This window comes from Ovis canadensis, chromosome 24, assembly GCF_042477335.2.
Source record: "Ovis canadensis isolate MfBH-ARS-UI-01 breed Bighorn chromosome 24, ARS-UI_OviCan_v2, whole genome shotgun sequence".
NCBI classification, from domain to species: Eukaryota; Metazoa; Chordata; class Mammalia; order Artiodactyla; family Bovidae; genus Ovis; species Ovis canadensis.
Window position 1 is genome coordinate 33,710,999 of NC_091268.1, and position 12,041 is coordinate 33,723,039.

General features: G+C 40.2%; 1 protein-coding gene across 1 annotated transcript in view; it reads left to right on the plus strand.

The window, feature by feature from the left end:
• Window positions 1-1,731: 1,731 nt before the first annotated feature.
• ACSM3 (acyl-CoA synthetase medium chain family member 3) overlaps window positions 1,732-12,041 on the plus strand; it is a 56,920-nt gene continuing 46,610 nt past the window's right edge. The window contains exons 1-3 of the mRNA XM_069570294.1: window positions 1,732-2,227; window positions 5,848-6,116; window positions 6,916-7,126. Of these exons, the coding sequence (XP_069426395.1) occupies window positions 5,916-6,116; window positions 6,916-7,126 (412 nt within the window). The 5' untranslated portion in view covers window positions 1,732-2,227; window positions 5,848-5,915. The remainder of the gene's footprint in view (window positions 2,228-5,847; window positions 6,117-6,915; window positions 7,127-12,041) is intronic.

Consider the following 12,041-nt stretch of genomic DNA (forward strand, 5'->3'; position numbering starts at 1 on the left):
ACTCACAGGTACAGAGAACAAAACAGTGGTTACCAGAGGGTAAGGTGGTTTAGGGTAGGCGAAATGCAAAAGTCAACTGTATGCTGATGGATGGTAACTAGTCTTGTAGTAGTAATCACTCTGTAGTGAATATAGATGATGAACTATAATGCTGTACACCTGAAATGCATATAATTAAAGAAATATATCAGGGCCCCAGAGATCTGTGGAACTATCATTAAAAAAAAAAAAAAGTAACATTTGTGTCATTAGAATCTCAGAAGTCGAAAAAACTAGGGCAGGTCTTTCTTCCAAGAATGGTTAAAAAGTTCTAAACTTTGGCAAGAAAAATAAACTATAGAATTTGGTAATATATGAAAATAATTATACAAAAGGATGAAGTGGGGTTTATTCCAAGGAAGCAAGGCTGTTTGGTATTTAAAAATCAGTCAACATAATCTACCTTATTGACAGGGTAAAGAAGAAAAAAAATCACGTGATGGTGTTAATTGATGCATAAAAGGCATTTACCAAAATTCAAGACTCATTGATGATAAAAAACTCTCAGGAAAATAAGAATACATAGGAGAATTTCCTACACTTGATAAAGTTTTTTGTAGATGCTCTTTATCAAGTTAAACATGAAGGACTGAATGTTTTCCCATTAGTATCAGGAACAAGGCAGGGATGTCTGCTCTCAACACTCTTAATCAACATAGTGCTGGAAATTCTAGGCAGTCTAATAAGACGAGGGAAGTAAAATGCATATATCTGAAAGGAAGAAGTAAACCTGTCCATACTTGTAGATGATATAATTATCTATTATATTATCTATTATTATCTATCTATAGATAATATCTATAATTATCTATTATTCCTTGGGAAAATCCCAAGGAATCAACAACAACAACAACAAACTCCTAGAACTAAAAAGGGACAAATAAATTCCTCATCTTGTTTAAGTGAATTTGATTTGGGTTTTTGTCATGTGTAACTGAGTCATTTATCTTTTCATCTTCCCATCAAATATTTATTGAATGCCTAAAATTTGCCAACAACTGTTCTTGATGATAGTGATACATCCATGGAAAAAAGAATTGCTTACTCAGCCGGTAAAGTGCCTGTCTATAATGTGGGAGACCCGGGTTCGATCCCCGGGTCAGGATGATCCCCTGGAGAAGGGAATGGCAATCCACTCCAGTACTATTGCCTGGAGAATCCCATGGACAGAGGAGCCTGGTAGGCTACAGTCCATGGCGTCGCAAAGAGTCGGACATGACTGAGCAACTTCACTTCCTTTCTTTCTAAGGGTGGTAGTAAGAGATGTAAAAAGTTAAAATAGGGTAAAGAGACAAAAATGAGGGATGCTATTTTAGAAACTGTGGTAAGGGAAGACCTCTTTGAAAGGACATCTCATAAAAGAGGGATTTGGTGAAGGCAATAGTTCAGGGAAGAGTGTTCTAGGCAGTGGAAACTGTAAGTTCAAAGATCCAAAGGCTGGAACACGTATGTTACAAGAAAAGTAAGGGGGCTGATGTGGCTGCAAGCAGAGTGAGGGAGAAAAGGAGAGGGCAGTGGGTCAGAAAGGACACTGTGCCAGATCATGCAATTTCTTGTAGTCCATGTAAAGACTTGAATTTTTACCTGGCATGAACTAGAAAGTTTTAAAAGGATGTAACCAGAAGAGCAAGCTGATACGATTTATTCTTAGTCCTGACCGGTTCAACAGGTCCAAAAATAAACATGGCAACTGGTTCACTGAGACCTAGAGCAACCTATATCTTAATTTCTTTCCTTTCTATCCAAAACTGCTTTGTTTTCTTTCACCCTTTTTTCTTTCCTACTTCTGAGAGAAAATTCCCTCAATCCCTTTATGAAACTAACCCCTCCAGCAACTCCATGGACATTTTCCCTCTAATAAATACATTATTTTCCCATTCCTGCAAAAGCCTGTGGTGTGTGTAAATTATTAACTATAAAAGGGATAAGTGACCTCAGGGGATTGTGTACACTTACAGTGTAAACTTAGCCCAGAGAGTTTGCTCCTCCCTCCAGAATGTCTTCACCAATCCAAGCAAAACACTTCTGAGCATAATTTAACCTTTTCCAACTGTCAGGCTATTCTCTCTTCTTTTGATTATTACCACCACCAAAGCAGATGCAAGAGTTCAAGTTTCAGGGATCCTCCTCTAGGAAATAAGTCTGCCGCCATCCGTCATCTCCAGCTGTGTTGGAAGCTGCCACTTGAGTGAGTACCACCTTATCTGTCTTCTAAGTAAGGTTTGCTGGGCTGGCACATGTACTTTTAAACAAAGATAGCAAACAAACAAGACCAACATATCAAAAATGGTTTCACTGAAATGTTGGGCAGCTGGGGTGTTTCTATCAGAATTTGTCAGTGATCGTGTAATACTATCGAATAAGTGACCAGGAGTATGTACACAAAAAGGCTATAAACATAGCAGGTAAGTGTTTCATTTTAAGCTTCGATTGCTATTTAATTTTTTTAAAACTATGTTCATTTGTTAATTTCTTAAAATGTTTTTTTTAAAAATTCAGTTGAGTCCAAGTAGCAGCTGAGTTTTTCACTGTACTACTTAGTTCCCTGCCCTGCTCAGTGGCAAATAAGAATCCATCTTCTGCATCATCCAGGAAGTATGCAAACTTTTTCTAGGAACTTTTAGGAAACATGCATGCAAACTCAAGGAAATAACCTGGGGGCAGCCACTTTTCTCTGCTATGTGGTCAAGCGTAGATCTAAAAACTCTGTATAGAAGTTTTAAGGTAGGATCTTGTTAGGTTGGGGAAAATAGTAGGGATTTTACCTTGCTTTCAGGCTATATATGGCAAGCTACCATTATTGTTTGGATTACTTGATAGGAAAGATAGTTATGGAGATGTGGGGTGGTGAAAACTCTCTTGGCACTGCAGCTTATATGGATGTAGAGGCTACACTGCAGATGAGGCCCTGAAAAGTTCATCTGGCCAGAAGTGGTGATGTCTTTATTACAAGAGTTTTCTATGGCTCATTATAAAAATCCAGGCTCACACTGGGAAACTTAGCTCTGTTACCTACAGAGAATACTAAAAGCCTAGAAAATGGACATTATGAAAAGTTAAAATCACTGAAAACATAGGAAAGGAACTTTGTTGGGGAAAAGGTGGTCTTAGTTTTGGTGAAAAAGATGTTGGGATTTTCTTTTTGGTAGAACAAAATGATTAGGCCATTTTAAGCTCCAAATGCCTGGCCAATTTTCTTTTCAACATATGTTTGAAGGATGCTGAATGCAGAGGAGAAAATTGTTTGAAATTTTCACTTTATTTGCAAAATAATGGAAACAGTCCAAATGAAGATTGATAGGCGACTGACTTAAGATACTATAGTACAGCTGTTCTTGAATGCCATACAGCTATTTAAAACAAAAAAGCAAAATAAGGAAGATCTGTGTACAGATACAGACAACTCCAAAGTTGTATTACCAAAAAAAAAAAATTATGGACAAAATCATGTGTATTCTGGACTACATGTGGTATAGAAGTGGTGGAGAAAAAAGAAACTATAGTCATTTGCTTAAATATATATAAAGAAACAGCACAGTCTATCCTAAAGGAAATCAGTCCTGAATATTCATTGGAAGGACTGATGCTGAAACTGAAACTCCACTTGATGCGAACAACTGACTCACTCACTAGAAAGGACCTTGATGCTGGGAAAGATTGGTGGCAGGAGAAGGGGACGACAGAGGATGAGATGGTTGGATGGCATGACCAACTCGATGGACATGATTTTGGGTAAGCTCCGGGAGTTGGTAATGGACAGGGAGGCCTGGCGTGCTGCAGTCCATGTGTTCGCAAAGATCTGGACACGACTGAGTGACTGAACTGAACTGAAACTGGGCAGCTATTTGATGGGGTGGAAGGCAGATTTTTCACTGTGCACCTTTTATAATTTTTTAAATCATTTGAAGGTATTATCCTCCAAAATTAAAAACAAGGTTATAGTACTAAATATAGTGTTGTGCTGTGCTCAGTCTCTCAGTCATGTCCGACTCTCTGTGGCCTAATGGACTGTAGCTGCCAGGTTTCTCTATCCATAGGATTTCTCAGGCAAGAATACTGGAACCAGGTTGCCAAAACTTAGTGTTGACTACTTAACTGTTTCCTTCCCATCGAAGGAAACATTGTTAATTCTGTAAGAAGGAAGAGAGCTGCAAAATGTGCAGAATATAACTTGCCAGCAAATAAGAGAAAAGGTTTGTTCCTTCCACTCAACCCTCACTGCCAAAGAGAATGATGTTTGAAGATCCAGGGGTTCATTTCTATTCTAAAAAGCAGCCTCTTTTAGAGCCTAAGAGAACTGCCAAGGGATCTCTTGTTAATAGTTAACACTTTTCCTCACACAGCTTCAGACAAGAGGAAAGTGATGAGTAAATAATTTACTAAGCCTAAACTTTTAGAAAGGCAATGGCACCCTACTCCAGTACTCTTGCCTGGAAAATCCCATGGATGGAGAAGCCTGGTAGGCTGCAGTCCATGGGGTCGCTGAGGGTCGGACACGACTGATTGACTTCACTTTGACTTTTTACTTTCTGGCATTGGAGAAGGAAATGGCAGTCCACTCTAGTGTTCTTGCCTGGAGAATCCCAGGGGCGGGGGAGCCTGGTGGGCTGCCATCCATGGGGTTGCACAGAGTCAGACAAGACTGAAGTTACTTAGCAGCAATGATTGTGAAAGTAGTGTTTCATTGCAGGAAATTTGGAAGATTACAGAAAGTATAAAGAAAACCCTTAGTCCCTAAAACTGTTTTTAAATAGCCTCAATTATGAGACCTCAGCCAAATAAATGATATTGTGATCAAATGATTTCCCACAGAAGGAGGGAGGGCTGGGTGGCCCAGAGAGGCCTCTCCTACAAAAGGCTAAACTCTATTTTCATATATCTGGTAAATGCAGCTCCAAGCCTGAAGGTAGTGTTGGCTCCTATCTGGAGTGTGGGAATTATAGTCTTTAAACTAGAGGACTTTTGACAGTGCTTTCATAAGTAACTGGTACTTTGCTACCTGTTTCTTCATCTATGGATTATCCACTGCGAAGAATTCTCCTTAACATTTCTACACTCCTTTTGAAATCCTTAGATGAAAGAGATTAAAAGCTTAACTCTGCTTTCATCGAGAGTAACTGGATGACCCAGACCTTTTCTTTTTGAGAAATGTATATGGGAGGCACTAGCCCTTACTCATCAGAAGAATGGGCTGGAATGAGACAGTTCTAGGTTCAAATTCAATCAGTGCATCTGTTACAGACTGAATGTTATCCCAGTTCAAAACAGTTCTTATGTTAAAGCTTTGACCTCCAATGTGATGGTATTTGGGGATGGGGCCTTTGGTAGATAATTAGGTTTGGATGAGGTCATGACAGTGAGGCCCCTGATGGGATTAGTATCTTCCAAGAAGAGGAAGGGAGAGCAGGGTTCTCTCTCTCTCCATCATGTGAGATCACAGAGGGACAGCAACCATCTGCAAGCTAGGAACAGAGCCCTCATGGGATAACTGAACCAGCCAGCAGCTTGATCTAGGACTCCCTAGCCTCCAGAACTGTGAGAAATAATTATCTGTTGTTTAAACCAGAGACGACTGAGACAACCTTTTACTCATCATATTCTCCATCTGCAGAGACGATAATAGCATCCACTTTACAGGGTTACTCTGAAGATTTAATGATAAATTGTATGTAAGTAAAGCATTGCGCACAGTATTTGGGACATAGTGAGTTCTCAGAAAATAGTACTATATGATGATTAATAATAATAAAACTTGGCTGCTTGGGGATATGTCTGAAACAAATGCATGTCTTTTTGCTTGTCTTTTAGATGGATTGTATCTGTAGAAATTCTGGGTGCTAAAATACTTAGCCAGACTGACGTTAGCCCTTGTCACCATGAAGATATTACTTTGTGCCAAATATTTTCAGTGCCTAGCAATTCCTGGCTCTATGAGAGCATTGCATAAAGATTACAGAACCATGACCCCTCAGAATTTCTCCAACTATGAATCCATGAAACAGGACTTTAAACTAGAGATCCCAGAGTATTTCAACTTTGCCAAAGATGTCCTGGACCAATGGACCAATATGGAAAAGGTATGGAGCAAGGACCAGTCAGACTGCAGTTTCTTAACTGAGAGTGATTTTTTCCCCCCAAGGGACATTTGGTAATGTCTGGAGACACTTTTGTTGCTATGAGTTGGGGGAGGGTGTATGCTAATCGGTGGAGGCTAAGGGGTGTTGCTAAATACCCTGTAATGCACAGGACATCTGGTTCACCATCAAGAGTTCCATGGTTGAAAAAGCCTGGGTTATAAAAATGTATGATTATAGGTTAAATTTTTTTTTTAAATAAAAAGGAGTAGGGACTTCCCTGTTGGTCCAGTGGTTGGGAATCCACCTTCCAAAGCAGGGAACATGGATCTCACATGTCATGGGTCAACTAAGCCTGCTGGCCACAGGCCACAACAAAAGATCCAATGTGCTGCAGTGAAAATCCTGTGTGCCACAACGAAGACCTGAAGTGGCCCAATAAATAAATAAATATTAAAAATAAATAAATATAAAGGACTAAGAATGAAATGTGAATCCAAGAATAAAAAAATGGTAGGAAATGAGGCAAAGAGCATTGAGAGAAATATAAAGGGATGCAAGAATTCTACCTTTATGGAAAGAAAAATAATCAGGCTAAATGAGAAATCACATGTGCTGAAAGAAGCGACATGGCTCCCAAAATCTAGAAATAAGGACCCCAGAGTTACTCCCAAATACTCCAAGTATGTCCTAACTAAAGACCTGTGAATTGTCTTCAGAGAAAATATTACATTAAGTCAGTTGAAATAGAATTTAGCTGCATAACCACCTTTAAATCTATGACTGGTTTGTCTTTTCTCAGGCTGGGAAGAGACCTTCCAATCCAGCCTTCTGGTGGATAAATGGAAACGGAGAAGAAGTGAGATGGAGTTTTGAGGAACTAGGATATTTATCGAGGAAATTTGCAAATATACTTACAGAAGCCTGTGGCCTGCAAAGGGGCGATCGAGTAATTCTGCTTTTGCCCAGGATCCCTGAATGGTGGCTTGCAAATATAGCCTGTCTGCGCACAGGTTAGTAGTGTTGGTGTTGCGATATTTAAAGTATGGTGGATGAGAGATTTTCCAGAACATCTAAGTAAACATGAGACACTTATTTTGGCCAATTATTTGAAGAACTATACACAACATGGTATTATTCTCAAGAACCTTAGAAATGTGTTGGGAACATGTCTTATCTTTTGACCTAACTATGAGTTGGTTTTTTTTTTTTTTAATAATGAAATACATTTAAGTTAATACCAATCAACAATTGAACACCTATATACCAACTTCTTCTCTCCTCCTATAGGATCCACAATCATCTGCAACTCAATCAGTCGCAAACTCAAGGAACCCATCCTTGTTCTTGTGTCAAACCTTTATTCCTCTCATGGGTCATTACCATTCATCTAGTGCCCTAAGCCAGGCATCTGCTACTCCTCCTTCCTAATCAGTTCTTACATCTTATAAATTCGACTTCCTACATGGCTCCAAAGTACCTCCTCTTCTCCAACTTCATTGCTCTTTCCTTACTTCATTTTTACTATCTTTTGAGTGGATTTTCCCCAAAGAATCCCTACTCCTGATTCTGTGTGTGTTTATACCCCATCTCAATCCAATTCATCCTCCACAGCAGTGTTCTTTCTAGAACACATATGTTATCCTTTTATTTTGTTGCTTGATAGTATTTAGTAACTCTTTGTTGCCTACCAGATAAAATCTGAGGTGAATTGTGGAAGGCTCTAGATATCTTCCATTTGTTTTTCTCATTTTCCCATACTCCTACTCTTCAGCCATCTCAAATAGTTTCCTATAAGGTTTGTGATCTTTCTTGTCTCCTTGATTTTGTGCACACTATTTCCTATGCTTAGAAAGTCTTTCATTCACACCTAATCCCTTGGACAACTCCTATTAAACTTAAAAGTCTCAGTTCTAATGTCACCTTCTCAGCAACATCACCCTGATCTCCCAGTCTAGGTGCTTTCTTTTTTGGCTCCCCTAAAGAAATAGTATGTTTCTAATTTAACCTGTACTGTATTGTCTGGACATACTATTTGTTTATAAAGCTGTCATTCTCATAATTTCATTTCAGTTCAGTCGCTCAGTCATGTCTTACTCTTTGGAACCCCATGGACTTCAGCATGCCAGGCTTCCCTGCCCATCACTCCTGGAGCTTGCTCAGACTCATGTCCACTGAGTCAGTGATGCCATCCAACCGTCTCATCCTTTGTTGTACCCTTCGCCTCCTGCCTTCAATCATTCCAAGCATCAGGGTCTTTTCTAATGAGTCAGTTGTTTGCATCAGGTGACCAAAGTATTGGAGTTTCAGTTTCAGCATCAGTCCGTCCAATGAATATTCAGGACTGATTTCCTTTAGGATTGACTGGTTTGATCTCCTTGCAGTCCAAGAGGCTCTCAAAAGTCTTCTCCAATGCCATAATTCAAAAGTATCAATTCTTCAGCGCTCAGCTTTATGGTCCAAATTTCACATCCATACATGACTACTGGAAAAATCATAGCTTTCACTAGATGGACCTATATTAGCAGAGTAGTGTCTCCGCTTTTTAATATGCTCTCTGGTTGATCAAAGCTTTTCTTTCAAGGAGCAAATGTCTTTTAATTTCATGGCTGCAGTCACCATCTGCAGTGATTTTGGAGCCCCCCAAAATGAACTGTCTCACTATTTCCATTGTTTCCCTGTCTATTTGCCATGAAATGATGGGACTGGATGCCATGATCTTAGTTTTCTGAATGCTGAGTTTTAAGCCTACTTTTTCACTCTCCTCAAGAGGCTCTTTAGTTCTTCGCTTTCTGCCATAAGGGTGGTGTGTCATCTGCATATCTGAAGTTATTGCTATTTCTTCCGACAATCTTGATCCCAGCTTGTGCTTCATCCAGCCCTTCATTTTGCATGAGGTACTCTGCATAGAAGTTAAATAAGCAGGGTGACAATATACAGCCTTGATGTATTTCTTTCCTGATTTGGAACCAGTCTGTTTTTCTATGTCCAGTTTTAACTGTTGCCTCTTGACTTGCATATGGATTTCTCAGGAGGCAGGTAAGGTGGTCTGGTATTTGAATGTCTTTAAGAATTTTCCACAGTTTGTGGTGATCCACAAAGTCAAAGGCTTTAGCACAGTCAATAAAGCAGAAGTTGCTGTTTTTCTGGAACTCTCTTGCTTTTTCGATGTTTCAATGGATGTTCCAATGATGTACAGAAAAACATCTATTTCTGGTTTATTGACTATGCCAAAGCCTTTGACTGTGTGGATCACAAGAAACTGTGGAAAATTCTGAAAGACATGGGAATACCAGACCACCTGACCTGCCTCTTCAGAAACCTGTGTGCAGGTCAGGAAGCAACAGTTAGAACTGGACATGGAACAACAGACTGGTTCCAAATAGGAAAGGGAGTACATCAAGGCTGTATATTGTCACCCTGCTTATTTAACTTATATGCAGAGTATATCATGAAAAACGCTGGGCTGGAAGAAGCACAAGCTGGAATCAAGATTGTTGGGAGAGATATCAATAACCTCAGATATGCAGATGACACCACCGTTATAGCAGAAAGTGAACAGGAACTAAAGAGCTTCTTGCTGAAAATGAAAGAGGAGAGTGAAAAAGTTGGCTTAAAGCTCAACATTCAGAAAACAAAGATCATGGCATCTGGTCCCATCACTTCATGGCAAATAGATGGTGAAACAGTGGAAACAGTGGCTGACTTTATTTTTCTGGGCTCCAAAGTCACTGCAGAAGTTAACTGCAGCTATGAAGTTAAAAGACACTTACTCCCTGGAAGGAAAGTTATGACCAACCTAGACAGCATATTGAAAAGCAGAGACATTACTTTGTCAACAAAGGTCTGTCTAGTCAAGGATGGTTTTTCCAGTAGTCATGTGTGGATGTGAGAGTTGGACTATAGAGAAATCTGAGTGCTGAAGAAATGATGCCTTTTAACTGTGGTATTGGAGAAGACTCTTGAGAGTCCCTTGGACTGCAAGGAGATCCAACCAGTCCATTCTAAAGGAGATCAGTCTTGAATATTCATTGGAAGGACGGATGCTGAAGCTGAAACTCCAGTACTTTGGCCACCTGATGCAAAGAGCTGACTTATTTGAAAAGACCCTGATACTGGGAAAGATTGAGGGTAGGAGGAGAAGGGGACGGCAGAGGATGAGATGGTTGGATGGCATCACCGACTCAATGGACATGGGTTTGGGTGGACTCCGGGAGTTGGTGATGGACAGGGAGGCCTGGTGAGCTGTGGTTCATGGGGTCACAAAGAGTTGGACATGACTGAGCGACTGAACTGAATGGATGTTGGCAATTTGATCTCTGGTTCCTCTGCATTTTCTAAAACCAGCTTGACTATCTGGAAGTTCATGGTTCACATACTTTTGAAGCCTGGCTTAGAGAATTTTGGGCATTACTTTGCTAGCATGTGAGATGAGTGCAACTGTGCAGCAGTTTGAATGTTCTTTGGCATTGCCTTTCTTTGGGATTTGAATGAAAACGGATCTTTTCCTGTCCTGTGGCCACTGCTGAGTTTTCCATTGCTGGCATATTGAGTGCAGCACTTTCACAGCATGATATTTTAGGATTTAAAATAGCTCAACTGGAATTCCATCACCTCTACTAGCTTTGTTCTTAGTGATGCTTCCTAAGGCCCACTTGACTTCTGGCTCTAGGTGAGTGATCACACCATCATGGTTATTTGGGTCATGAAGATCTTTTTTGTATAGTTCTTCTGTGTATTCTTGCCACCACTTCTTAAAATCTTCTGCTCTGTTAGGTCCAAACCATTTCTGTCCTTTATTGTGGCCATCTTTGCATAAAACCTTCCCTTGATATCTCTAATTTTCTTGAAGAAATCTCTAGTCTTTCCCATTTTATTTTTTTCCTCTATTTCTTTGCACTGATCACTGAGGAAGGCTTTCTTATCTCTCCTTGCTATTCTTTGGAATTCTACTTACAAATGGATTTATCTTTCCTTTTCTTTTTGTCTTTAGCTTCTCTTCTTTTTTCAGGTGTTTATAAGGTCTCCTCAGACAACTATTTTGCCTTTTTGCATTTTTTGGGGGGGTGGGAGGGGAGATGGTCTTGATCACTGCCTCATGTGCAATATCACAAACCTCTGTCCATAGTTCTTCAGGCACTCTATCTATCAGATCTAATCCCCTGAATCTATTTGCCACTTCCACTGTATAGATCTGACGGATTTGATTTAAATCATACCTGAATGGTGTAGTGGTTTTTCCTACTTTGTTCAATTGAAGTCTGAATTTTGCAATAAGGAGTTCATCATCTGAGCACAGTCAGCTTCTGGTCTTATTTTTGCTGACTGTATAGAGCTTCTCCATCTCTGGCTGCAAAGAATATGATCAACATAGTCATTAGTCATTCTCATCACTTCAGTTCAGTTCAGTCGGTCAGTCGTGTCTGACTCTTTGCAACCCAATGAATCTCAGCATGCCAGGCCTCCGTGTCCATCACCAACTCCTGGAGTTTACTCAAACTCATGTCCATCGAGTTGGTGATGCCATCCAGCCATCTCATCCTCTGTTGTCCCCCATCTCATCCTCTGCCCCCCATCTTCTCCTCCTGCCCCCAATCCCTCCCAGCATAAGGGTTTTTTCCCAATGAGTCAACTCTTTGCATGAGGTGGCCAAAGTATTGGAGTTTCAGCTTTAGCATCAGTCCTTCCAGTGAACACCCAGGGCTGATCTCCTTTAGGATGGACTGGTTGGATCTCCTTGCAGTCCAAGGGACCCTCAAGAGTCTTCTCCAACATCAAGTTCAAAGGCATCAATTCTTTGGTGCTCAGCTTTCTTCACAGTCCAACTCTCACATCCATACAACACCACTGGAAAAACCATAGCCTTGACTAGACAGACCTTTGTTAGCAAAGTAATGTCTCTGCTTTTGAATATGCTGTCTAGGTTGG